Source organism: Mustela putorius, unplaced genomic scaffold (assembly GCF_011764305.1).
Source record: "Mustela putorius furo isolate JIRA1106 unplaced genomic scaffold, ASM1176430v1.1 tig00000129_pilon_pilon_pilon, whole genome shotgun sequence".
NCBI classification, from domain to species: Eukaryota; Metazoa; Chordata; class Mammalia; order Carnivora; family Mustelidae; genus Mustela; species Mustela putorius.
This window is the reverse complement of record NW_025421290.1, coordinates 946,966-972,237: the sequence shown is the minus strand read 5'-3', so window position 1 is coordinate 972,237 and position 25,272 is coordinate 946,966. Positions and strand designations below refer to the sequence as shown.

The window sequence follows — 25,272 nt, the reverse complement described above, 5'->3', positions numbered from 1 at the left end:
ATAACAAACTTAAGTACTAATAGCCTACTGTTGTTTGGAAGCTGTACTGATAACATAAGCAGTCAATTAACACATATGTTTTGTATATTTTATGCATTATTTACTATGTTTTTATAATAAAGGTAGAAAAAATATTAAGAAAGTCATAAGAGAAAGTATGCTTACAGTACTGAACTATATTAATAAATCTGAAAAAAATTGCATAGGATTGGTCCCACACAGTTCAGATCAGTTTTGTTCAAGAATCAACTGTACATACAAACTTTTCACCTTAACCAAAGATTTGGCAAAGTGTTATAAAATGACAGGCATATTTCCATTAAGCAGATTTGTATGAGATTTAATAAGCATATCCAAAAAGCATAGATTTAGAGCTCCATGTTAAGGGAAAAAACATTAACAAATGTAAGTGAACCCAAAGCAAATAACTAGAATGGAAAGGATGTTGAAATTTCATGGTATGAAAACCAGTGGAACCAACAGCTTAACTTGAGAGGTATTATATTCAAATATGTAAAGAACTGCCACATAGGTAAACAAAGGATCAAAACTGTTCCTTGTATCTAGAAGATAAAATTAAACCAATGAGAAAAAGGTACAAAGATTTTTCAACATAAGAAAAATAATCTTCTTCTATATAGGGTTTCTGCTTAGGGAATAAACCCTTAAAATGAAATACAATTTCCATTAACAGATATTCAAGTTGAGGCTGAATATGCATTAACAAGAAAGCTGAGTGCAGACCAAAACCACAATGAAACATTACCTCCTACCTGTTAGGATGCCTACTATCAAAAAGTCAAACCATAATGAGTACTGGTGAGGATATGGAAAAATTAAAATCCCTATATACTGTTGGTGTGGTAGTAAAGTGGTGCAGCCGTAATAGAAAACAGCATTGATGGGGCCCCTGGGTGGCTCAGTCGGTTAAAGCCTCTGCCTTCTACACAGGTCATGATCCCAGGGTTCTGGGATTGAGCCCCGCATCGGGCTATCTGCTTGGCAGGGAGCCTGCTTCCCCCCACACTCTGCCTGCCTCTCTGCCTACTTGTGATCTCTGTCTGTCAAATAAATAAAATCTTGAAAGAAAGAAAGAAAGAGAGAGAGAGAAAGAAAGAAAGAAAACAGCATAGAGATTCCTCCAAAAATTAAAAATAGAAGTACCATAGGATCTAGCAATTGCACTTCCAGGTATATATCCAAAAGAAGTACAACTAGGATCTCAAAGAGATTATGTGCACTCCATGTATACTGCAGCAGTACTCACTATATGTAAGAGATGTAAGTAAGCAATCCAAATGTCTGACAGATGAGTGTATTAAAAAAAAATGTGGTAGGGCGCCTGAGTGGCTCAGTCAATTAAGAGTCTGACTTCAGCTTGAGTCATGATCTCAGGGTCCTGGGATTGAGCCGCACATCCAGCTCCCTCTTCAGTGAGGAGTCTCCTTCTCCCTCTCCTTCTGCCCCTCCCCTGTGCCTGTGCTCTCTCTCTCTATCTCTCAAATAAATAAATCTTTTTTAAAAAGAAAGAAAATGTGCCTGTACATACTATGGAATATTATTCTACCTTAAAAAAAAAAAATCCTACCATTTACCTAAAGAAAATTAGCTAGGTGAAATAAGCCAGTCACAGAAGCACACATACTACATGATTCCACTTATAAGAGATATCTAAAATAATCAAACTTGGGGCGCCTGGGTGGATCAGTGGGTTAAAGTCTGCCTTCAGCTCAGATCATGATTCCCAGGGTCCTGGGATCGAGCCCCGCATTGGACTCTCTGCTCAGCAAGGAGCCTGTTTCCCCCTGTCTCTCTGTCTGCCTCTCTGCCTACTTGTGATCTCTGTCTGTCAAATAAATAAATAAAATCTTAAAATAAATAAATAAATAAAATAAAATAAAATAAAATAATCAAACTCATACAAGCAGAGAATAGAATAGTGTTGCCAGGGGCTGGGTGGAGAGAAAGACAGAGTTACTGCTTGAAGCATCTAAAATTCCAGTTACATGAGATGAATACATTTTAGAGATCTGTGTCTAACATAGTGCCTATAGTTAACAAGATGACATTGTTGTTCTTAAAATATTATTAAAGAAAATTACTGCAGAAACTATGCCTATCTCGATAGCTAATTTGAACAGATGACCCCCAATGTTCCTTCCAAATCTTAAAATAAAACTATATGATGTTATGATTCTTTAAAAGTCCTGATTAAAAATTAAGTAAAATTTAAAAGAAAAAAATTTTAGTTTCTCATCTTCATAGTATTAAAATTTCAAGAGTATTTTCTTGATATCACCAAAATCTCTGCAGTTCTTAAAGGAGACACCTAATGTTTGTAAATCTTTTCTTTAACTGTTTGATATTATATGCAAATCTCTAAAATCTGAGCAAGGCTCAAATTAGCATTTCAACCACAGATGGGTGTAGGAGCTCTCTCTGCAATGTAAACATCAAGGAAGATAGTGTCCCTCTCAGTCACCAGGGAAGTTTAACCCGAGTACCGTTCTCTTCACTATATGCATGCAGAGATAAAAGTTGTCTTATTATTTCTTTGAATAAAGGCAACAAAGCTAACACAAATGGCTACCTCAATTATCAGGTGATCTGGGAATGAACTATGAAATAATATACAGCAAAAGGTGTTATCCTCCCATAGGAGGAAAAGTTACTATTACTCTTGAGAATATGTATGTAAGGAATCATAACTGCCTGAAGGGAGGTATAGGGTAGGATTTCTGTCTTCATATAATCTTAGTGGATTTCAATGATGCACACTATAATCTGATTCAATGAATGATTCAACTGAATGATTCAATTCAATTCAATTATTCAATAATAAGAGTTCTCTTTCTATTCTACATTTTGTAAAGAAGATTCTCTGGGTTGGCAGGCATTTTAATTTTCGCAACCCTGAGTTTCTTACTCTGTTCTGTCATTGTCTCCTTCCCTTTGCCAGAGGAATAAGCTCTTCTTTTTCCAACACTCATAACATCCTAGAATGTACATTGAGTTTCTCAAAAAAGAAATATATCAACATATGGCCTGCTAACTAACAACAGGAAAAAAAAAATGCATGGCTCAAATGCAAAGCTTTTTTATTTACCGTTCTTATAGGAAAAGTTTGAGGATTTCCGCTGCAAGTTCCGAGGTTTCTCTGGTTCATAGACACCACATGTAATGAACATTTTGTGTAATTCTGGATTGATTCCATCAGGAACCATTCGTGGACTTCCTTGGTAAAAATGAAGAACCTGCCTGCTACCTGAAATAGCTTTATAAATACTTCTTTTGTTGGACTGACTTTGATTATAAGTCTGCAAAGAAAAATGTCAAATTACATTATTTCTATAATAGTCAGTTAGCCATAACAAAAAGTTATTATATTTGTTTGGATTTATTATAAACAGTAAATTAAACTCTGATCCACTTAAACACTGAGAATATCTGTTATCTTGAATTTGAGACCTGTTCAATTAACTCTTGAAAATCAGTTCAAAATCTAGTATTATAAAAGCCTACCTTCATAATTATACTGCACAAAGAAAATCTACCTTTCATTTAGGATATTTCTAATTTTGAATAAGGTGAATATTTATATATATAAGTGTAAATTGCTTTTTTAAAAATACTATTCCCATATTCCAGCTTGTTACTTCATCTCTCTACACTTCAGTTTTTGGGTTTTTTTTAAGATTTTATTTATTCATTTGACAGAGAGAGATCACAAGTAGGCAGAGAGGCAGGCAGAGAGGGGGAAGTAGGCTTCCTGCTGAGCGGAGAGCCTGATGCGGGGCTTGATCCCAGGACCCCAGGATCATGACCTGAGCCAAAGGCAGAGGCTTAACCACCTGAGCCACCCAGGTGCCCTACACTTCAGTTTTCTTAACTACATACAAAAAAACCATTATTCCCCATACAGGATTAAATGAAATAATGCATCTGACACACTTAAAACACTGCCAAGGAGAGTAGGTCCTTATTAAATGTGGGCCATTATGATTATTTTACAGATAAGAAAACTAACATCTGAATTCAGAGGTTAAGTGGTTTGCCTAAGGTAATACAGTTAGAACCTAATTCCACTCATTGATAATACATATATTTTTACAAGCTGCCAGGCATTTACTGTATTGGAATCATTTTACAGATAAAATAAATGTTACATAATATGCTATAATCACATGAAAAGTATCAGGGGAAAAGTTCATTTTTCAGGATGATTTTTAAAGGGCCAATAAAACAATTTAAATCAATTTTTAATAACTGCTATAATCAATTTAAGAATCTTTAATATGAACCTACATATTTGCCCAAGGAAACAGTTCCACTGAGTTACAGAAGTTAGTTAATAATTTTAGTGTAACAAACAAAATAATATTAGGTATAACATCTTATTCCAGGAAGGTCTGTCACTCAAGATTGCAGCCAAGTGTGAATATAATTTAAGTTTCTTATCATTTTGTATAGGCATCAACAAACTTCTCTATAAAGGGCCAGAAAATAAATACTTTAGATTTTCCAGGCCACATAATATCTCTAGCACATATTGCTGTTGGTTGATTAGTTTAGCCAGAATGTAAAATCCATTCTCAGTTCACTATATTTAAAAACAGAAGAAAAAACTAAACTAGAAACAGAACACAGCCCTTAGAAGCATAGGGAAATACTAAAACAAAATCGATATTGAGGGGAACCTGGGTGGCTCAGTAGGTTATGCATCTGCCTTCCGCTCAAGTCCTAATCCTGGCTGGGGTCTTGGGATTGAGCCTCCTCCCAGCTTCCACCTCACTCCTAGGGTTTCCTGCTCAGGGAGGAGCCTGCTTCTCCCTCTCCTTGTCCCCCAACTCATGCTCTCTCTGGCTCTCTCTTAAATAAATAAAATCTTTAAAAAAAAAAAAAAAAGGAGCTAAAGATGTCTCAAAGATTTAAAAAAATAATAATACATATTGATTTTTGTATCTAAGTATCCCTAAATTAATACTAACATAGAAAAATGTGTTCTTTTATATGGATAAAAATTAGAAAACAGAATCTAGTTAAAAATTCTCCTAACTAAAAGAGAAGAATACTCAATCTTCTAAAAAGTAGGGGGAAAAAAATCAACCATAATTTCCTACACATTTTTGGGTCTTCAAATGTTAACAGACCAATAGTTACCTTAAACTATATTTCTCAAATTTCAATTATCAAATCACATTTCTACAAGTCTACTTACACGTTCTTCTCGTCCTTCGGCAAGGATAACAACTATTCTGCCTTGACGTTTGCGGCCAGTTCTACCCATTCGTTGTACAAGACGAATTGGGCTCTTCTGGGCATCAAAACATATTATAAGATCAACTTCTCCTATATCCAAACCTTCTTCACCAACACAAGTAGAAACCAATGTGTTATAACCACCACTACGAAATTGTTTCACAACCTAAAATAAAAGTGATTTTAAAATAACCAAAGACAAATGTAAGAGACTTGTAGATCAAAGCATACTTTTTCCATTCACCCAAAATTGGTGAAATCAGAACCCAGGATACTAGGGAAATGGAAAAGAAGTACCAATATGGCAATATAAACCAAAACAGACTGTGGTAAAATGCAAAGGGCAGTCCTAATGCCTTTGCTTTCATAATGGTTGTGATGCCAAAAACGTTTGTTAAGTTCACACATAAATTAGAAACCCAAGATGTTATTTAAGTGTCCCTAAAGGGCTATGGGCAGATAAAGAGCACAGAGCAATTACAGCTTGCTAATCATATCCTAGACCTAAATTTATTGTTAGGTCTATCTAAAGTGAAAATTTTATTACTCCTAAATTCCTATCTTACCTTCTATACTGCCATTCCAGTGAAGGGCAGCAAAATAATGCCATCCGAAAATATGACTGTGGGAGTTTAGGGCATGCTGCCCCAAAATATGCTGCTTTGATATATTATTTTGAGCTGTAGACACTTGAAAAACAGCAAAAGCAGGGAGAAGATTCCTCTCCCTTTATCTGTCCAAAAACAGAAGGAACTCAATTGTCATAAATCCGCTCCCCGGGATTTTCATCAACCAGAAAAAATCGACTCATCATAGGAGAGGAGACTAAAAGCCATCACTACAGCCAGACAAACTTGGTTACAAACTATCACACCTCCCTTTTATTCTTCTCAGGTCCCATTCATCTTTCCCAAATATCTCTCCTATGAAGCCTATGTTCCTCCTCTCCTTTCCCTATTAATATGGTATTTAAGTCAATTCTAAACCACCTTAGGAAATTACTCATTTTCCCCTGCATATCTCCCATGTATAACATAAGGTACACATGTTAATAAACTTCAAAATTTATATATTTGATTGTTTATTCAACATCTCTACTTTTAAAACAATGCTACTCAGGGGCACTGGATGCCTCAGTTGGTTAAGCATCTGCCCTCGGTAGGGCACAATAATCCACAGGTCCTGGGATCAAGTCTGGCATCTTGTTCCCTGCTGAGCAGGGAGTCTGCTCCCTCTTCCTTTACCCCTCCCCACTCCTCCTGCTCTCTCTCTCTCTCTTTCTCTCAAATAAACAAAAATCTTTAAAAGATAAAATTTTAAAAATTAAAAAAATAAAACAATGCTGCTCAAACTATAGTTCACAAACTATTTATTATTGGTTTGGTTCACAAACTGTTTATTACTAGCCCACAATAACATAAATACAAACTTAAGAGTAGGTGTTTATTTTGTTGTTGTTTTTTTAAAATTTTATTTATTTATTTGAAAGAGAGAGACAGCAAGAGAGAGAACACAAGCAGTGTAAATGGGAGAGGGAGAAGCAGGTTCCCCACTGTGCAGGAAGCCAGACGTGGGGCTTGATCCCAGGATCCCGGGATCATGATCTGAGCTGAAAGCAGACACTTAACGACTAAGCCATCCAGGCACCCCAAGAGTAGGTGTTTAGAAATGACAGAGCAATACTATTTTTGTTGGCTTTAATAATAAAAAATTTGGCCATGAACATTGTTTTCATTGATTTTACTTTTTTAAAATTAATTCATTATTATTGTAATGTTCAAAAGTATCTGTGACATACTAAGGGGGAAATAAACTAATCCTTCATCAATTTTCATATTCAGAAAAACACTAATCTCATAGACATACCAAAGTTAACTCATCCATAACCAAACACCTGATATTTCTCTCCAAAGCCTGCTTTTCTTGAAGTCTTATCTATCTTCATTAACAGTAGCTCTTTTCTGTTTTTCAGGACAAATTGCTGGAGTTATCCTTCACACTTCTCAATCTCATACCCTGCGTTAATTTGCCAAAAAAAAATCCCCTCAGCTTGACCTTCAAAATATATCCAGAACCCAACGAATTCTCATAACTTTCCCTGCTACCATGCTAGTCTAAGCCACCATGAGACTTAGCTTGATAATAAGACTTCTAATAGGTCTTCTGTTTGCACTCCAGGTCCTGTATATTTTATTAAGACAACAACTGGTGTGATTTTTATTAAAATATAAATAGAGGGGCAGCTGGGTGCCTCAGTTGTTAAGGGTCTATCTTTGGCTGAGGTCATGATCCCAGGGTCCTGGGATTGAGCCCCACATCAGGTACCGTGCTCAGTACCTGCTTCTGCCTCTCCCACTCCCCTGCTTGTGTTCCCTCTCTCACTGTGTATGTCTCTCTCAAAAAATAAATAAAACCTTTAAAAAAATAAAATATAAACTATTTTAGGGTCATGACCCTACTCTGCTTCACACTCTCCAAGGGCTTCTTCTCCCATCTCACTCATAATACAAGCCAAAGTTATTAAAATGAAAACACCCCACTTACATCACCAGACAGATCATCTAAACATAACATAAAAAAGGAAGTAGCTATGAATGACACACTGGACCAGATGGAATTAACAAATATTTTCAGAACATTCTATCCTTAAACAGCAGAACACACATTCTTTTCAAGTGTTTATGGAATATTCTCCAGAACAGATCACATATTAGATCACAAAAGAGGCCTCAAACAGGAGCACCCAGGTGGCTCAGCTGGTGGGACATCTGCCTTTGCCTCAGGTCATGATCCCAGGGTCCTGGGACTGAGACCCACATGGGCTCCCTGCTCAGTAGGGAGTCTGCTTCTCTCTCTCTCTGCCCCTCCCCAACACCATTCATGCTCTCTCTCCTACACTCTTTTTCTCTCTCAAATAAATAAATTCTTAAAAAAAAAAAAAGAGACCTCAATAAATACAAAATGATTAAAATCATTGAAACTTTTCTGACTACAATGTTATAAAACCAGAAGTTAATCACAAGAAAAAATTTGGAAAGACCACAAATATATGGAAGTTAAACAACATGCTACTAAACAATGAAGAGGAAATCAAAGAAATTAAAAAAAAAAATTCATGGAAACAAATGAAAATGAAGACACAATGAATGGTCCAAAATCTACAGGATGCAGCAAAAGCAGTCATAAGAGGAAAGTACATAGCAATACAAGAAAAAAATCTCATATGAACAACCCAATCTTACACCTAAAGGAGCTAGAAAAAGAACAACAAAAGAAGCCTACCAGCAGGAGGAAAGAAATAATAAAGATTAGAGCACAAATAAATGATATAGAAACTAAAACAACAACAACAACCACACAAACAGATAAAATAATAGAATAGATCGATGGAACCAGGAGCTGGTTCTTTTGGAAAAAAAAAAATCAATAAAAGTAATAAAGCTCTAGCCACACGTATCAAAAAGAAAAGAGAAAGGACCCAAATAAATCATGAATAGAAGAGGAGCAATAATGACGAACACCACAGAAATACAAATAATTACAAGATAGTATTATGCAAAACTATATGCCAACAAATTGGACAACTTGGAAGAAATAGATAAATTCCTAAAAAAATATCAAATACCCAAAACTGAAACAGGAAGAAAGAGAAAACTTGAACAGACTGATAACCAGCAAAGAAACGGAATCAGTATTCAAAAATCTCTGCAGATGGGGAGCCTGGGTTCCTCAGGCATTAAGCATCTGCCTTTAACTCAGGGTCCTGGGATCAAGCCCCACATCAGGTTCCCTACTTCGTGAGCCTGCTTCTCCCACTCCTACTCCCCTGCCTGTGTTCCCTCTCTCCCTGTGTCTCTCTCTCTCTCTGTCAAATAAATAAATAAATAAATAAATAAATAAATAAATAAATCTCGGGGCGCCTGGGTGGCTCAGCCTCTGCCTTAAGCTCAGGTCATGATCCCAGGGTCCTGGGATTGAGCCCCACATCGGGCTCTCTATTCAGGAGGGAGCCTGCTTCCTCCTCTCTCTCTAACTGTCTCTCAGTCTACTTGTGATCTCTGTATGTCAAATAAATAAATAAAATCTTTAAAAATAAATAAATAAATAAATCTTGGAGGAAAAAAAAAAGTCTCCCAAGATATAAAAGTTCAGGGCCAGATGACTTAACACGCAAATTCTAGCAAACATTTAAAGAGTGAATACCTATTCTTCTCAAACTATTCCAAAATACAGAAAAGGAAGGAAAACTTGCAAATTCATCTTATGAGGCCAGCATTACACTGATACTAAAACTAAAGACCACTAAAAAGAGAACAAGAGGTCAATATCCCTGATGAACATGGATGCAAAAATTCTCGATAAAATATTAGCAAACCAGATCCAAATACACATTAAAAATAATCATTAACCAGGGTGCCTGGGTGGCTCAGTGGGTTAAAGCCTCTGCCTTCAGTTCAGGCTCTCTGCCCAGTGGAGAGCCTCCTTCCCCCTCTCTCTCTTGGCCTGCCTCTCTGCCTACTTGTAATCTCTGTTTGTCAAATAAATAAATAAAAATCTTAAAAAAAAAATAATAATCATTAACCATGACTAAGTGGGATTTATTCATGGGTTGCAAGGGTGTTTCAATATTTGCAAATCAATCAAATGATACATATTAGTGAAAGAAAGGATAAGAACCATATGATCCTTTCAATAGATGCAGAAAAGGATTTGACAAAAGAGACAAAGTACAGCACCCATTGATGATAAAAACCCTCAACAACATAGGTTTAGAGGAAATATACATCAACATAACAAATGCCATCTACGAAAACCCCACAGCTAATATTATCCTGAATGGGGAAAAATTGAGAGCTTTTCCTCTATGGTCAGGAACAAACAGGGATGTCCACTTTTGCCTCTGTTATTTAACATACTAGCCTCACAAATCAGATGTCTAACAACAACAACAAAAAATAAAAGGCGGGATGCCTGGGTGGCTCAGTTGGTTAAGCAGCTGCCTTTGGCTCAGGTCATGATCCCAGCGTCCTGGGATCGAGTCCCACATCGGGCTCCTTGCTCCGCAGGGAGCCTGCTTCTCCCTCTGACTCTGCCTTCCACTCTGTCTGCCTGTGCTTGCTCTCGCTCGCTCTCTCTCTGACAAATAAATAAATAAAACCTTTAATAAATAAATAAATAAATAAAAGGCATCCAAATTGGCAAGGAAGAAGTCAAACTTAAACTACTTGCAAAGAATATTTATTCTATACAGAAATGCCAAAGCCTACACTAAAAAACTGCTAGAACTGATAAATAATTTCAGCAATGTTGAAGAATACAAAATCAATATACAGAAATCTGTTGCATTTCCATACACCAGTAATGAAGCAGCAAAAAGAGAAATTAAGGAATCAGCCCCATTTATAATTGCAGCAAAAACCATAAGATACCTAAGGATAGATCTAACAAAAGAGGTGAAAAGAAGACCTGTACTCTGAAAACTATAAAATGCTGATGAAATAAACTGAAGCTGACACAAAGAAATAGAAAAAATTCCATGCTCTTGGATTAGAAGAACAAAGATTGTTAAAATGTCAATACTACCCAAAGCAATCTATACATTTAATGCAATCCCTATAAAAATACCAACAGCATTTTTCACAGGGCTAAAACGAACAACCCTACAATCTGTATGGAAGAACAAAAGATCCTGAATAGCCAAAGCAATCTTGAAAAAGAAAAGTAAAGTTGGAGGTATCACAATTCTGTACTTCAAGTTATATTACCAAGTTGTAATGATCAAAACAGTATGGTACTGGCACAGAAACAGAAAAGAGATCAGTGGAACAGAATAGAAAACCCAGAAATAAGCCCACAACTATATGGTCAATTAATATTTGACAAAGCAGTAAAGAATATCCAACAGGAAAAAGACAATCTTTTCAACAAATCTTGGGAAAACTGGACTACTTTTTATACCACACAGAAAAACAAATTCAAAATGGATCTGAAATCAAGAGGAGAATATAGGCAGTATCCCTCTTTGACACTGGCTATAGCAACTTCTTCTGAGGCAAGGGAAATAAAAGCAAAAATAAACTATCGGGACTACATCAAAATAAAAATCTTCTACATAGCAAAGGAAACAATCAACAAAACTAAAAGGCAACCTACAGAATAAGGGAAGGTATTTTTAAATGACAGGTGTGATAAATCGTTAATACCCAAAATACATAAGAAACGGAAAACTCAACATCCAAAAAATGAACAACCCAATTTAATAATGGGCATGAATAGACATGTCAAAAGAAGACATCAAAATGGCTAACAGATACTTGAAAAGATGCTCAACATCACTGACCATCAGAAAAATACAAATCAGGGGTGCCTGGGGGGGTTAGTTAGTTAAGTGATTGCGTTCGGCTCAGGTCATCATCCCAGTGTCCTGGGATCAAGCCCCACATGGGGCTCCCTGCTCAGTGGGAAGCCTGCTTCTCTCTCTCCCTCTGCTGCTCTGTCTGCTTATGTCTCTCGTTCTGTCAAATAAATAAATAAAATCTTTAAAAAAAAAAAAAAAAAAGAAAATACAAATCAAAACTACAATGAGACACCACCTTACAACTGTCAGAATGGCTAAAGTCAACAACACAAGAGACAACAGTTACTGACCAGGATGGGGAAAAAAAGGAACACTGGTGCACTGCTGGTGGTAATGCAAATTGGTATAGCCACTATGGAAAATGGTATGGAGGTTCCTCAAAAAGTTAAAAATAGAACTACCCTATGATCCAGCAATTGTACTGCTAGGTATTTACCCGAAGAATACAATAACACTAATTCAAAGGGATACATGTATCCTTATGTTTATAGCACATTAACTATAATAACCAAATTATGGAAACAGCCCAAGTGTCTATTGACTGACAAATGGATAAATAAGAGGTCATATATACACACAATGGAATATTAGTCATCCATAAAAGAGAATGAAATCTTTCCATTGTATGGACATGGATGGAGCTAAAGAGTATTATGCTATGTGAAATAAATCAGTCAGAGAAAGACATGTACCACTATGATTTCACTCATATGTGGAATTTAAGAAACAAAAATGAGGAGTGCCTGGGTAGTTTAGTCAATTAAATGTCTGACTCTTGATTTGGGCTCAGGTCATGATATCAGGGTCCTCAGACTGACCCCTACATTGGGATCCATGCTCAGTGAGGATTCTGAGGATTCTGCTTATCCTTCTCCCTCCCCCAGCATGCTCTCACTCTCTCTCAAATAAATAAATTAATTAAATCTTTCAAAAACAAAACAAAAATTACCAAAGGGGGGGAAAAAAAGAGGGAGAGGCAAACCAAGAAACAGACTCTTAACTATAGAGAAGACATGGTTACCAGAGGGGAGGCAGGTAGGGGGATAGCTAAAGTAAGTGATGGGGATTAAGAAAGGCACTTGTGTGACAAGCACTGGGTGTTTTATGGAAGTGTTGAATCACTATAATGTGAAACTACTATCACACTCTATGTTAACCGAAATTTAAAGAAGAACTTTTTTTTTAAAATAAAAAATGGAAATGACTTATAAAGTTCTAAAGGATCTGGCCCCTACTTCCTCCCTGACTTTATCTCCTTTTTCTAAATAAGTGAATAATATAAGTACAACTATTTCCACAAAAGCTTATTTTAGAATAAAACTCCTCTAAGGAAAGCAATTATTGCAGGAATAATAAAAAGGGTTGTTACTCTGGCCTACATAAAAATATTATTGATATAAGTGAGGAAAGGACAAAGTCAATATAAAATCAATAAGGTTTCTTATGGTACCTGACAAACTCAGAAAAAAATGATTTTAGGTAATATCAAAACTGGCCAGAGATTAGGCTGGGTACTATTAGTATCTCAAAATGCTTAACACCCCAGACAAAAATCCACTTCATTTTTCATTTAAATATAAATGTTAGAAGTAGTAATAATAACCTGCTAGATATCCGAACCTTTTAAAATACATATAATCAGATTTGAGATGGGTAAAGGTATTCTTTTGCTGACCCAGGAAGACCTCTTAGACTGTCCTCACCATATACAGTCAGCTTAAACAGACTCTTCTAAGTGCAATGAGGACTGGTATAAAAGACACTTAAAGAACAGGAGGATTCTTCTTACTAATGTTTACAAAATCAAGATCTGTCAAAAGTAATTAGATATTAAAGACACACCTAATTGTCAGTGACCATTCAAATGTAGACTACAGCTAATCTTCAAAAACTTGTATACAGTTTAAAAAAATCAATAGTCTAAAATTTCCACACACACACACACACACACACACACACACAAAATAAATACAGCCCTTAGAAAACTTATGACTCTTATTCAGAGCATAAATGAATAATTTTTTTTTTTTTCTAAGAGAGCGCACGTGGGGTTGAGGGGAGTGGACACAGTGGTAGAGGGAAAGAGACACTCCATGCCCAGCACAAAACCTGATATAGAGCTCAATCTCGAGATTCTGAGACCATAATCAGAACCAAAATCAAGAGTCAGAAGCTTAACAACTGGCCATATTTTAACAACTGGCCATATTTTTACATGTTTCTTTCTTTCATTTTTGCTCCACACCCAGCATGGTGCCCAATGCAGAGCTTGAACTCAGGACCCTGAAATTGATACCTGAAGTGAGATCAAGAATCAGACACTTAACCAATGGAGCCACTCAGGCAGCCCACCAATGACATTTTTAAATAATAGAAAAAAGAAATAAGGTCATTATTTCTTTAGAATATATAAGAAATATGACTTTAAAAAATGTAAACATTTACTGAAGGCTCTAAAGTATGATTTCATTTAATGCTCACAACAACTACAAGAACTATATTTACAGATAAGGAAAAATGAGGCACAAGAAGTAAAGAAACTTTTAAGTGGTAGGGCCGGATTCCAATCTAAGTAGTATAATTTCAGAGCCATTCTGCTTAACCACTGTAGATTACCTTACTTGAAAAAAGTCTCAAAACCACAAAGCACTCTTTTATCTTTCAAAATATGCATATGTTTATTTTTATGTCTACTATAAAATTATTTTAAAGAAGTAGCTGATTGAGCAATGAGTTAAAACAAAAGAGGCATACGTACAAAGCTAAAATCAATTTTATTTTAGTCTTCATCATCTCCAAAAGTAATTACCTCCACTTGCTCCTTCTGGGTAAATCCCTTCACGCTTTTCCCTGAGGCATGGCCAACAAAAGTCATCACTCTAATGACTGGCTGATGCTGTAAAAGCATTTCTGCAATTTCTTGAACACTATCTCGAAAGGAAGAGAAGATCATAACCCTGGTCTCATCACATTTCTTTTCAGAGGTGTTTTGAGCTATAAAACCAAAAAATACTTCAATTACAACTTTTTGTTAAAGCATATGCCCAAGAATTATTTCAAGACAACCCTGAAACTTAAACGAATGAATTTGTTTCAAAAAAAGTAATTTCAGATATCTTAAAACTGTGCTGGTTTTCCTCCTGGTAATTTTAATACTCTTAGCTTCCTATGTCTCATTGGCTGTCATAATAAAATCCTAAACAAATCAAATAAAAATTACCTGAGTCATTTTTAACCAGTCCAATTCATGCATGATGCCAGTTATTCTCCTTTACCTTCTAAGTCAGAATCCCAGAACTGTAGTGCTCCCACTGATTTCATAAATATTTCCTTTTCTTTTTGTCCACTAAAAGCACTCTCAATCCAGGCCATGGGATTCTGCCCCTGAACCTGTGATATTTTCAAATTCTCCAAGGATAACTATAGAATACCTCCTATAGTCAATCACAAAGCTGATCTTAAGGTCTCTGTGCTTGGGAGGCAACAAAATACACAAGTAAGAACATGATCTTTGAAGGTGGGCCACTTAAGTCTCTGGGGGATGTGTAACCATGACAGTTCATCCTAATAAGCTTTAATTTCTTCGTATCTAAAATGAATGGAATATAAAGTATATGGACTTGCCCATAGCAATTGGTTAATAATTGCACACACCAATTGCACATAGCAATTGGTTAATAACTGAAAGTTGTATGGGTTTTTTGTATGTTTTATTTTTAAGCTTTCCTATGATATCTATTAATTAATCTTTATGTGCATGCCAGGGACTGCACTAAGCATTTTACATATTAACTCATTTAGTCTTCATAACCCTACAAATTAAATGGCTTAATATATGTAAAGTTGATTCACAATACCTAAAGAAAGAGCAAGAGCTGTTGCAAAATTTATTCTAGATAAACCTCCTTTGAATTATCAAGCCTCTGCATCTGACCAACTCCTGACCAACTGCTACTTTCATTGCAAATCCTATCACCTTCAACTGGCTACAGCCTGCCTTTCTACCTCCATTCTACTGAAGGTCCTCTACCAAAGTCTCAATAACTTCCATATTGCCAAATCGATAATCACTTTTTAGTTCATTTTACCGCACATCTCAGCAGAATCTAACCCAGTCCACTCCTTCCTACTGAAATAGTCTCTTTCCGAAGCTTCTCTGCCATTCACTTATCCATCTTTCTTAACCTCTTTGGTGGATTTTTCCTCTTCTTCTTTTTTTTTTTTTTTAGATTTTATTTTTAAGTAACCCCTACACCCAATGTAGGGCTTAAACTCACAACCCCAAGACCAAGAGTAACATGCTCAGCCAATTAAGCCAGCCACGTACCCCTCCTCTAAACTGTAAATGTTGGTATTCTTCAGGACTACATTCTGGGTCCTCTCATCTCTAAACTGTATTCCTGGTAATGTGATCATAACCATTCCTGAAACTTTAAATAATATCTTTATGCTAATTTCAAAATTTATTCATATATATGTGAAGAGATTAAAAATAGCCTGGGGACACCTGGGTGGCTCAGCCAATTAAGCGGCTGCATTTCACTCAGGTCATGATACTTAGGTCCTGGGATCAAGTCCCGCATCAGGCTTCTTTCTTAGTGGGGAGCTGCTTCTCCTTCTGTCTGCCACTCCCCCTGCTTGGTGCTCACTTTCTCACTCTCTCTCTCCGATTTAAAAAAAAAAAAAAAGGCAAAAAAAAGCCAAGACCATTCTTCTGAGATCCAGATTCACTCGTTCAATGCTTACACATCTCCACCCAGATCTATCAAAAGCATCTAAATCTGTTTGCTCTTTCTTCTGTATGCTGTTCTTAATTTTTTCTTGGTTCATGTAATTATTCAAAACACACACACACACTCATAGGTTTCTTTTTTTTCCTTCATATCCTATGTCTAATCTATCAGCAAATACTGTTGGCTCCAAATTCAAAATATCTCTAGAATCTATAATCACTTAGCATCTCCACTACTACTTTCTTGGTACAAGCTACCATCAACTGTTATATTCTTAAACTATGACTATAGGCTTCTAAGTGGCTAATGTTGACACTCGGCAAAAGCTACCAGAGTGATCTTTTAAAAATGTAAGTCAGATAACATCACTCTACTGCTCTAAATGTCCCTATAATGATTTCACAAAGCATCAACATTTATAGAATAAAAACCAAAGTCTTGACTTGGCCTATAAGCCATATATGATCTGGTCCCTGGCTACCTCTTCAAACTTCGCCTAAACCAATCTTACCCTCATTATACTACTTCAGTGGCATTGTTTGTTTACTGATCCTTAATCATATCAAACACCCCACTGCCTCAGGGACTTTGAATCTTCTATTCTCTCTGCCTGGTATGATCAACCCCTAAAAATCCACAAGTCTTGCTCCCTCACTTCCATCAAGTAACAGCTCAAACATCACCCTATAGACAGGCTTTCCCTAATACCCTATGTAAAATAGCACTCCTCCATGAGTATCTCCTTACCGATTTTACTTTTCCTCACCATTATATTATATATTGCTTTACTGTCTGCTTGCCTTCTATTTTCCCAGACTTCATTTTCTTTTTCATGGACTACTTTAGTCTTAGCTTTTTGACCATTTCCCTTGTCCCACTCTCCCAAAATTTATTAAAGCTTCCTTTTTAGGTTTATTATCCAGAGTAATTAAAAGCCTATCTTCTCCATAAAGTGTAACCACAAAGTTCTTTCAGTAGCTTTGTCTTGACTTGAAGCTACAAACATGACTTACCATTCCACGACTTGAAGTGTTCAACTACAACTTCTTCTAATTTCTTTAACTTTGGATGACTATAAAAAAATTTTTTATCTTTATCTCCTACAACAACAACAAAAAAAAAAACACCAAAAAATTGTTACATATTTCCCATTCAATTACATTAATGTATTTTAATTATCCTTTTCAAAATAGATTTGTTGGGGGCACCTGGGTGGCTCAGTGGGTTAAGCCTCTGCCTTCTGCTAAGGTCATGATCTCAGGGTCCTGGGATCAAGCCCCGCATCAGGCTCTCTGCTTAGCAGGAAGCCCTGCCTGCCTCTCTGCCCACTTGGGATCTCTCTCTCTGTCAAATAAATAAACAAAATCTTAAAAAAAAAAAAAAATGGATTTGTTGGGATGCCTGGGTGGCTCAGTCAGTTAAGCATTTGCCTTTGGCTCAGATCATGATCTCAGGGTCCTGGGAACAAGGACTGGTTGGCTCTCTGCTCAGTGGGGGGTCTGCTTCTCCCCCAAATCATGCTCATGCTCTTTTTCTCTCAAATAAATAAAATCTTCAAAATAGATTTAACATTTTTTCTATTCATTTAAGTAAGTAGCATCTGTGTAGCACATAAGCCCTACAATAAAATAAACTTTGAATTTTTCTTTATAGAGACTTAACTATTTACTTATTTTAGGGGTAGAAAGAGAGAGTAAGGGAGAGAATCTCCAGCAGATTCTCCACTGAGTATGAAGCCCAGCATGGGGTTCAATCCTACAATCCTGAGATCATGACCTAAACGGAAATCAAGAATAAGATGCTCAACTGACTAAGCCACCCAAGCACCCCTGAATTTTTACTGTAATTTCATTCTGACAGAGAATTCAAATGAAATGGGCAGCAAAGTAGAAGGGAAAAGTATGTATTTAGTTAAGTTATAAATCAGTTTTTGGTAGTTCTGAGAATTTTCATTAATAGTACCAACTACTGGGACGCCTGGGTGGCTCAGTTGGTTAAGCGGCTGCCTTCAGCTCAGGTCATGATCCCAGCGTCCTGGGATCGAGTCCCACATCGGGCTCCTTGCTCCGCAGGGAGCCTGCTTCTCCCTCTGACTCTGCCTTCCACTCTGTCTGCCTGTGCTCGCTCTCTCTCTGACAAATAAATAAATAAATAATCTTTAAAAAAAAAAAAATAGTACCAACTACTATTAACATCTAGTATATATTTAAAGTTTACAAATTTGGAATATATATTTATCGTAACTTAAAGAATAAAATCTTTAAGCATTTAACAGCCCTGTTGCTATAGAAAGAAGTAATGATAGATACATGGCTCGATGGAGCAAAATTTCAAAATCAATCTGATAAAGAGAAATAATATAAAATTTTAAAAGAAAAACCACACCTTTTTGTATAGTAGAAAAGCCATTTGCTGAAGTACCACGTGTATGTGCAAACATGCACTCTAGATGATTATAGAGTTTCAGGAAGTCCTCATTTCGGCCAAGTTCATTTTTTGTCCGAGTCATTCCTTAAGAATTTAGGAAAAGATTTTCCAAATTAATAAATATAATAGCAAAATTAATTCAAAATTATTTATTAAAAAGAAATTACACTTTAGCAATAAATACAAACTTTTCTAATTCAAACATGAAAGCCATCAACTATTTCCAGCTCCACATTCACATTTGTATTAATGAATTACTTGCTTTTTATCACCAATTTAGCAAAGCCAAAAAGGCATAATCATTTTTTACGTAATTATTTATTAGCTTTTTGTTGTTTTTGAAATTGTTCTGTTTGTTTTTTTTTTTTTTAAATAATCTCTAGGCCCAAAGGAGGGCTCAAATTCATGATCCCAAGATCAAGAGCTACACACTACTGATTAAGTCAGCCAGGTACCCTTACTTTATTCCTTGTTAAAATAAAGCATCTTAACGTAACCCAAACTGTTTAACACATGTTTAACCAAAATAATAATATGTCATTACTCCTTTAAATAATTTCATATAATTTACCTTTAGTTCCATCCATAATTCCACAAAGGAAGAAATATAATGACCTCATTCCCATTTGCTGCAATAATTCATAACCATGATATAAACTAATACAGATAGCAAACTCTCCCTCAATTATGCCTTGTTGTATTCCCTAGGAAAAAAAAAGCACATATCAAATTTAACCAGAGGAAGAACTAAAGATACATGTTCTGTGTGAAACTTATCACTCTATTGAAGGTCCACCTACTGAATGTCATAGGACATAGTGCCAGTGTATTTTCCATATATAATTTGTCCCTCTTTAATTTTATTTTTTAATTCAATACAAAATTTACATTTTAAAGAGAATAAGTGATGGAGAGAAATACTTGTCATATATTTTTTCTCTTTGTAGGTAAATTACTAGCAGTATATATAGATTCCTTTTTTCTTTCAAAACTATTTAACAAGTACCTACTACAGATCAAGCACAGAGATAGATATTTGGGATACAATGGAAAATAAGTCACATAATGGCCTATGCTCATAAATGTTACTGGCACCAGAACAAAATTTAATTAGACAGTTTAACACTAACATTTAACATCAATAACATTTGACACTGTCCTAGGACCAGACACTGTTCTAAGCACATTACTTACACAAATTCACTTAATCCTAATACCTGGGAGGTAGATTCTATGGTTTTGCCCATTTTATACCCGAGAAAGCTGTAAAGCCAGTATTTGAACCCATGAAATCTGGCTCAGGGTCCTTATGCTTTTAACCACTATTCTCAACGAAATACAGTATTTTTTTTTTTTTAAGATTTTATTTATTTATCGAACAGAGAGAGACAGTGAGAGAGGGAACACAAGCAGGGGCAGAGGAAGAGGGAGAAGCAGGTTTCCCGCTAAGCAGGGAGCTGGATGCAGGGCTGGATCTCAGGACCCTGTGATCATGACCTGAGTCGAAGGTAGATACTTAACAACTGAGCCATCCAGGTGCCCCTACGTATTCCTTTTTTTTTTTTTAATTGATTTATTTATTTTCAGAAAAGCAGTATTCATTACTTTTTCACCACACCCAGTGCTCCATGCAATCCGTGCCCTCTATAATACCCACCACCTGGTACCCCAACCTCCCACCTCCCCCTATGTATTCCTTTTATGAGAACATACAGCAAGTATAACTATATGATAGGATAATTTTTATTTTTATTTATTTTTATTTTTTTAATATTTTATTTATTTATTTGACAGAGATCAAAAGTAGGCAGAGAGGCAGAGAGAGAGGGGGAAGTGGGCTCCCCTCTCTGCTGTGCAGAGATCCCAGGACCCCAGGATCATGACCTGAGCCAAAAGTAGAGGCTTTAACCCACTGAGCCACCCAGGCGCCCTATGATAGGATAATTTTTAAAAGAGACCACTGAGAATAAGTTTTAATTATTTTCCTTTATTAAAGATAAAGCCTGTATTATTCTCTACCTTACATCTTTAGTAGCATTTAATTTCAGTAATAGACATTTTAAATGTCTGCAGGGTAGTGATAAATGCCCTAAAATTGCACCGCAATTACCTAAACCACCTCTCTGCAAAATACAAACTCTCATCAGTAAGATCAAGTTCAGAAGGTTTAGATTTAATATCTAAAATTTCAATGAACATTTAATGACTAGCAGAAATTAAAACACTTTATTAAAGTTTAGTATAATATACTCTAATTTTACGAAAATGTTCCCTTAGTGGTTCCCTAGATACTACAAGACAAAGTCTACATTTCTCGGTGTAAAATCTAGGCTTATAACCTAGATTATCTATCATATCTGACTTTCTTAATCTTTTTACCTCAGCTACATTGGTTTGTTCACTGACTCCTTCATACCTTCATTCAACTGCCTCTGTTCTTTTGCAGATGCATTATCTCTCAGTTCAAAGAATGACTCAGTGCTTTTTTGCTTATGAGCATCTCTTCTGACTTTGGACCTACCTTGATGGGTTTGTTCCTATCCGTCTATTGTTTTTTCCTAGGAAGACTGGAAATAAGAAGCTTACTATGATGGTTCCTCCAGCCTCTACTATCAAGAGTTAAGACTAGTTATAAAAGTTATATTCTACCCCCTTATAAAAGTTATATTCTACCCACCTCATGGCACTAACAGAAATGAACTAAAATACCAAGTCTTTATTAAAAGTTAGAAGATAAAATTATCTTAATTCAAAGCATTAAAGCATATTTTTGCTAGACTTTTTCATGCTTTTTATAAACTATATAAATCATATCTGAATTCTTGATGAGCTAATATATATCCAAAAAATCATTATTTACATTTTATCTTGGGTCTAAACAAAAACTTAACCTCTCTTCAAAATTAATTAAAATATACCTACCACAATATTTGGAGATGGGTTTTTCCTAAATTGATCTCTTGCCAAAATTATCTGGTATTTTGTTAGATTGGGGATATCCCTTCTCATCAAAACATTCTTCTGAATCAAAGAACCGGCAAATGCCTCCAAAACCTGCAAATTTCAGTGAAATTTAGTTTAAGGTCAAAGTCCTTTTTCAAATACATTTTCTCACATATTAAAATGGAAGTTACATATTGAGTAAAGTTTGTCTTAAAATAATTTTTTTTAAAGATTTTATTTGACAGAGAGAGACTGCAAGAGAGAGGGAACACAAGCAGGGGCGGGTGAGAGAGGGAGAAGCAGGCGTTCCACTGAGCAGAGAGCCTGATGCAGGGCTTGATCCCAGGACCCTGGGATTATGACCCAAGACAAAGGCAGATGCCTAACAACTGAGCCACCCAGGTGCCACTTAAAATAAATTTTCAAGTAAACACACAAAATAACAACAAAACGTAAGAGTACTTAACATTTATCCCCAGATTATATCTATATGAAGAGTCAGCACAAGTAACTATTGCCTCCAAATATAATTCAAGAACATATGTGCTTATCTGTGTATTTCTTAATTCCCCTCCCTTCCTAACCTACACATGCTGTAATCTAAGCACAATGAATAAAGGACCTTTGATTTCTCAATGCTGCATTTTCAATATGAAGAACAAAGTCTAGCATATAGGTAAATATTTGTAGTCTTGCTGATTAAATCAAAATGTCTTGAGTACATTCAATTTGATTTGTTGATTCATTCTTTCAAGAAATAATAAGCATCTAGTATATGTCAAGCATTGTTCCAAAGGCTAGAAATTTGTAGCTGAGACAAATGAAGTTGCTACTTTCCAATGAAAAGTTTATATCCAATGAAGGGAAGCAAAGAATAATGAGTGAATAAAGAGAGCTTCTGTTACAATAAATGCATTTAAGAACCCAAAACACAGTAATACTATAGAGTTCTGGAGGAAAATGGAGTCACTATTAAGTAAGGTAAACAAAGATGGTTTCTCTAGAGAGGTAATATTTGAGTTGACGTCTGAATGATGACAAGTTCTGAGGACAGAGCATATCAGGCATTGGAAATGTGGAAATGCCTAATGCAGGATGAGCTTGATGGCACAGTGAATGAAAATAGAGACCTAGGGATGAACTCCTAGTACAGCAATGTGTAATTAACAGTTTAAATTTTTGCCTAATTATATTTCCTAAAATAGGGCTTTTTAGTAGTTTTATTTTTCATCCCTTCCAGTTTTGCTGATCTTATCACCTACAGAACCATCCAAAAGCATCAATAAGGGGCACCTGGGTGGCTCAGTGGGTTAAAGCCTCTGCCTTCAGCTCAGGTCATGATCCCAGGGTCCTGGGATCGAGCCTCGCCTCAGGCTCTCTGCTCGACAGGAGGCCTGCTTCCTCTTCTCTCTCTCTCTCTCTCTCTCTCTCTCTGCCTGCCTCTCTGCCTACTTGTGATCTCTGCCAAATAAATAAATAAATAAATAATCTTTAAAAAGCAACAACAACAACAAAAAAAACAAAAGCATCAATAAAATGAAATGCCTATATTTGTTTATACAAATTATAATTTTTATATCCTTATAAATGGAATGATTTTAATCATGACAAAATGTACTAGTATAAAGGAGATGATTTTTATATCAAAATAAAAAGCTTCTGGAGATGCCTGATTGGCTCGGTCCTCAGAAGAGCATGTCACCTTTTTTTTAGTATTTTATTTATTTGACAGGGAGAGACAGCAAGAGAGGGAACACAAGCAGGGGGAATGGAAAATGGAGAAGCAGGCTTCCCACTGAGCAGGGAGCCCAACTCGGGGCTTAATCCCAGGGCACTGGGAGTATGACCTGAACCGAAGGCAGACACTTAACGACTGAGTCACCCAGGTGCCCCAGAAGAGCTTGTGGTTCCTGATCTTGGGGTCATGAGTTCAAGCTTCAAGTTGGGCAGAGTTTACTTAAAATAATTAATTAAATAAATAAAATAACTTTTTTTAAAAAAATGATTTTATTTATTTGGCAGGCAGAGATCACAAATAGGCAGAGAGGCAGGCAGAGAGAGAGAGAGAGAAGCAGGCTTCCTGCTGAGCATAGAGCCTGATGCAGGGATTGATCCTAGGACCCTGGGATCATGACCTGAGCCGAAGGCAGAGGCTTTAACCCACTGAGCCACCTAGGCACCCCAATAAAATAAATTTTAAACGAAAGCTCTGCATTACAATGAAAACCATCAATGAAATGAAAAGCCAACCTACTGAATTAGAGAAGATAGATATCTGCAAACAACATATCTGATAAGGGGTTAATATCCAAAATATTTAAGAGCTTATAAAATTCAACACCAAAAAGAGATCTGATTTAAAAAATGAGCAGAGGGGTGCCTGGGTGGCTCCGTAAGTTAAGCAGCTGCCTTCGGCTCAGGTCATAATCCCAGGATCCTGGAATAGAGCCTCATGTTGGGTTCCCTGCTCAGCAGGGAATCAGCTTTTCCCTCTCCATCTGTCCCTCCTCTAACTTGTGCACATGATCTCTCTCTCTCTAATAAATAAATAAAATCTTTAAAAAATAAATAAATAAAAAACGAGCAGAGGACTTGAAGAGACATTTTTCCAAAGATGATATTCAGATGGCCAACAGAGAAGAAAAGATGCTCAATACCACTCATCACCAGCATCAGGGAAATGCAAATCAAAACCACAATGAGATATCACCTCACACCTGTCAGAATGGCTAAAATCAAAAAGATGAGAAATAACAAGTGTTGGTGAGAATGTGGAGAAAAAGAACTCTTATACGGTGTTGCTGGGAATGTAAATTGGTAAAGCAACTGTGGAAAACAGCATGGAGTTTCCTCAAAAAATTAAAGCAGAACTACTACTACATGACCCAATAATTTCACTACTATGTATTTACCCAAAGAAAATGAAAACACTAGCTTTAAAAGATACATGCACCCTTATGTTTATTGCATTATTTACAAGAGCCAAGATGTGGAAGCAACCCAAGTGTCCATCAGTAGACAAATTGATAAGGAAAACATGGTGTGTATATATAGATAGATATACACAATGGAAAATTACAGTCAAAAAAAGGGACAAAATCATGCCATTTGTGACAACATGGTTAGACCTAAAGGTTATTATAAGTGAAATTAGTGAGACAGAGAAAGACAAATACAATAGGATTTTACTCATATGTGAAATCTAAAAAAAAAAAAAAGCCCAATGAATAAGCAAGAAAACAAAAAGCAGAATCAGACCTATAAATACAGAGACAGAATAATGGTTGCCAGAGGGAAGGAGATTGAGAAAATAGGTGAAGGGAAGTGGGAAATACAGGCTTCCGGTTATGGAATGAGTAAATCCCAGGAATAAAAGGTACAGCATAGGGAATACATTCAATGATATAGTAATGTTGTATGGTAGCTACACTGTGGTGAGCATAGCATAATATATAAACTTGTTATATCACTGTACACCTGAAACTATTTTAACATTGTGTGCCAACTATATTTAAATTAAAAAAATTGTTTTTAATATTTATTTATTTGACA

General features: G+C 36.0%; 1 protein-coding gene across 3 annotated transcripts in view; it reads right to left on the bottom strand.

Annotated features, from left to right (window-relative positions):
- Positions 1 to 25,272, bottom strand: part of FANCM (FA complementation group M) — a 62,568-nt gene that overhangs the window by 28,290 nt on the left and 9,006 nt on the right. For all 3 annotated transcript variants that reach the window (XM_013055849.2, XM_045069083.1, XM_045069088.1), the window contains 7 exons: positions 21,700 to 21,831; positions 19,349 to 19,481; positions 18,736 to 18,861; positions 17,364 to 17,450; positions 14,427 to 14,611; positions 5,219 to 5,425; positions 3,107 to 3,317 (listed from right to left, as the gene is read on the bottom strand). In XM_013055849.2, coding sequence (XP_012911303.1) covers positions 3,107 to 3,317; positions 5,219 to 5,425; positions 14,427 to 14,611; positions 17,364 to 17,450; positions 18,736 to 18,861; positions 19,349 to 19,481; positions 21,700 to 21,831 — 1,081 coding nt within the window. The remainder of the gene's footprint in view (positions 1 to 3,106; positions 3,318 to 5,218; positions 5,426 to 14,426; positions 14,612 to 17,363; positions 17,451 to 18,735; positions 18,862 to 19,348; positions 19,482 to 21,699; positions 21,832 to 25,272) is intronic.